The 2,466-nt window shown below is 51.5% G+C and overlaps 1 protein-coding gene across 1 annotated transcript in view; it reads right to left on the bottom strand.

The window, feature by feature from the left end:
• Tcp11 (t-complex 11) overlaps positions 1-2,466 on the bottom strand; it is a 13,340-nt gene that overhangs the window by 3,832 nt on the left and 7,042 nt on the right. Inside the window, exons 5-6 of the mRNA XM_021221628.1 lie at positions 1,699-1,919; positions 488-624 (exon numbers count right to left, since the gene is read on the bottom strand). Coding sequence (XP_021077287.1) covers positions 488-624; positions 1,699-1,919 — 358 coding nt within the window. The remainder of the gene's footprint in view (positions 1-487; positions 625-1,698; positions 1,920-2,466) is intronic.

Here is a 2,466-nt window from a genome sequence, read left to right on the forward strand (position 1 = left end):
TTTCTGAGTTCGAGGCCAGCCTGGTCTACAGAGTGAGTTCCAGGACAGCCAGGGCTACACAGAGAAACTCTGTCTCGAAAACCCAAAAAATAAAAATTAATTAATTAATTAATAATAAATAAATCTTTAATAAGTAAATATATTTTTAAAAAGTCTTCTCTTGATTAGCTCTCAGAAATCAAACATGAGAGTGACATTTAAAAAGAAAATAAAGAGCCGGGTGTGGTGGCACATGTCTGTAATCCCAGCACTTGGGAGGCAGAGGCAGGCAGATTTCTGAGTTCAAGGCCAGCCTGGTCTATAAAGTGAGTTCCAGGACCGCCAGGCTACGCAGAGAAACCCTGTCTCGAAAAACTAAAATAATAAAATAAATAAAGAGCACTATGATGCTTTCCCACTGGGTGAAGAAGCAGCAAACCCCCTTCTGGAGAGGCAGGAGGAGAACAGCCCTGCAGAGGCCGCCCTCCCCCACATCACGCATGCGTACTGGGCTCTTTGTTGAGGCGCTCCTGGAACTGAGCCCGCTCAAACTGGATGGAGTGTTCCTGCAGCTGGGGCTGGAGACTCTGGATGGTGTAGCTCACCATGTCCATCTTCATCTGTCCCAGGACCTGGAAGATCCCCCTGTCACAGGAAGAGAGCAGCCACAGAGGGACAGCTGAGACACGAGGCTCCAGAACCTGTGAGGAGCTTAAAGCGGAGCTGTGTCCCCTCCACTTGCGGAGGCCCACGGTGAGCCAGGTCCCTTTCCCTCCGCCCCTTCTGCAGAGAACTGGGTGCTGTGAGTCCCAGCTAGAGCCACAGGGTGAGGCGCTTTGGAAGAAACCCCACCCCGTGAGCAGAAGGCAGGGCTCCAAGTGATGCTGCCCTCCTCCATTCTGGCGAGGAGAGGTGTTGTCTTTCAATTTTAACGCGCTGCACCCACTTCCCAAACTCCACACGGTCATGAAGGAGGCCTGCCACTATCCCTTACTAAGTTTATGTGAGCTGAGGCCAGAGGAAAGCTGAGACAAGAGAGGTTTCACACCTCAGAACTCTGCCTACCAGAGCCTCTTATACAAAGGGTCCTGTTGCGAGGTGGATGTTGTCAGCCAACCATTGGACTGAGCACAAGGCCCCCAATGGAGGAGCTACAGAAAGGACCAAAGGAGCTGAAGAGGTTTGCAGCCCCATAGGAGGAACAACAATATGAACTAACCAGTACCCCCAGAGCTCCCTGGATTAAACCACCAACCAAAGAGCACACATGGAGAGACCCATGGCTCCAGCTGTAGCAAAGGATGGCCTTATTGGGCATCAGTGGGAGGAGAGGCCCTTGGACCTGTCAAGGCGCGATGCCCCAGTGTAGGGGAATGCCAGGACAGGGAAGCGGGAGTGGGTGGGTTGGTGAGCAGGGGGAGGGGGTTGGAATAGGGGGCTTTTGGAGGGGAAACCAAGAAAGGGGATAACATTTCAATATCTATCTGTCTGTCTGTCTATCTATCTATGTGTGTATGTCAAAAAAAAAAAAAAAAAAGAATGAGGAAAAAAAGGGGGTCTTGTCACACCAAGGATGACCCAAAGGTCCGTTTTGGAAGAAGTGAGAACCAACAGGCCAGGGAGGAGCAGGAAGACTGTCGAGACAATGTCTGCCCAGTGTCTGCTAGCCCTTCTCCGCTCAACCCAGAGCAGGTTAGCAGACTGCAATTAGCGTCACACCTCAGCAGCCGGACCGGATCTGAAATGTTCTCAAGTCTCTGCACAGCCTCGTCACGGATTGGTGCACACAGCAAGACCATCATGTTGAGGATATACTTGGAGAGGTAGGAGACGTTCAGGTCCCCACGGTCGGCTTGCTGCTGGAGGAACTCCATGTCCAGCGCTTCCTCAATCTCATTCCTCAGGCGGCTCTGCCGTGGCAGCAGCAAGGACAACAGGATCTGCCGGGCAAGTCACAGAGTAGTTCCTGCTCCGTCCTACATTCCCCCCAGGGTTCAATCCTTTGCACACACCCCAGCCTCTGTCTTCACTCCACTCCACTGAGTGTGTGGAACACAGACAGAGATGGGGACAGGGCTCAGCAGCTAGGAGCACCTCGGTTCAGTTCCCAGCACCCACAGGCGCTAACACCAGTCTATACCCTGGGTGCTTTAGTGCCCTCTTCTGGTCTCCCTGGACATTGCATACTCATGGTGCTCAGACAAACACCCCTAAAATGCCACACCCATAAAATACAAACACTTTATATTCTTTGTGATTTTTCAAGGCAGGCTTTTTCTGTATAGCTCAGGCTGTCCTCAGAGAACTTCCTGCCTCTGCCTCCCAAGTGCTTAGGATAAAAAAATAAATCTTAATTTTAAAAGAATCGTAAAACTGGGCAGCAGCACTGGACCACGCCTTTAATCCCAGCACTCAGGAGGCAGAGGCAGGCGGATTTCTGAGTTTGAGGCCAGCCTGGTCTACAAAGTGAGTTCCAGGACAGCCAGG

This window comes from Mus pahari, chromosome 21, assembly GCF_900095145.1.
Source record: "Mus pahari chromosome 21, PAHARI_EIJ_v1.1, whole genome shotgun sequence".
Classification (NCBI taxonomy): domain Eukaryota; kingdom Metazoa; phylum Chordata; class Mammalia; order Rodentia; family Muridae; genus Mus; species Mus pahari.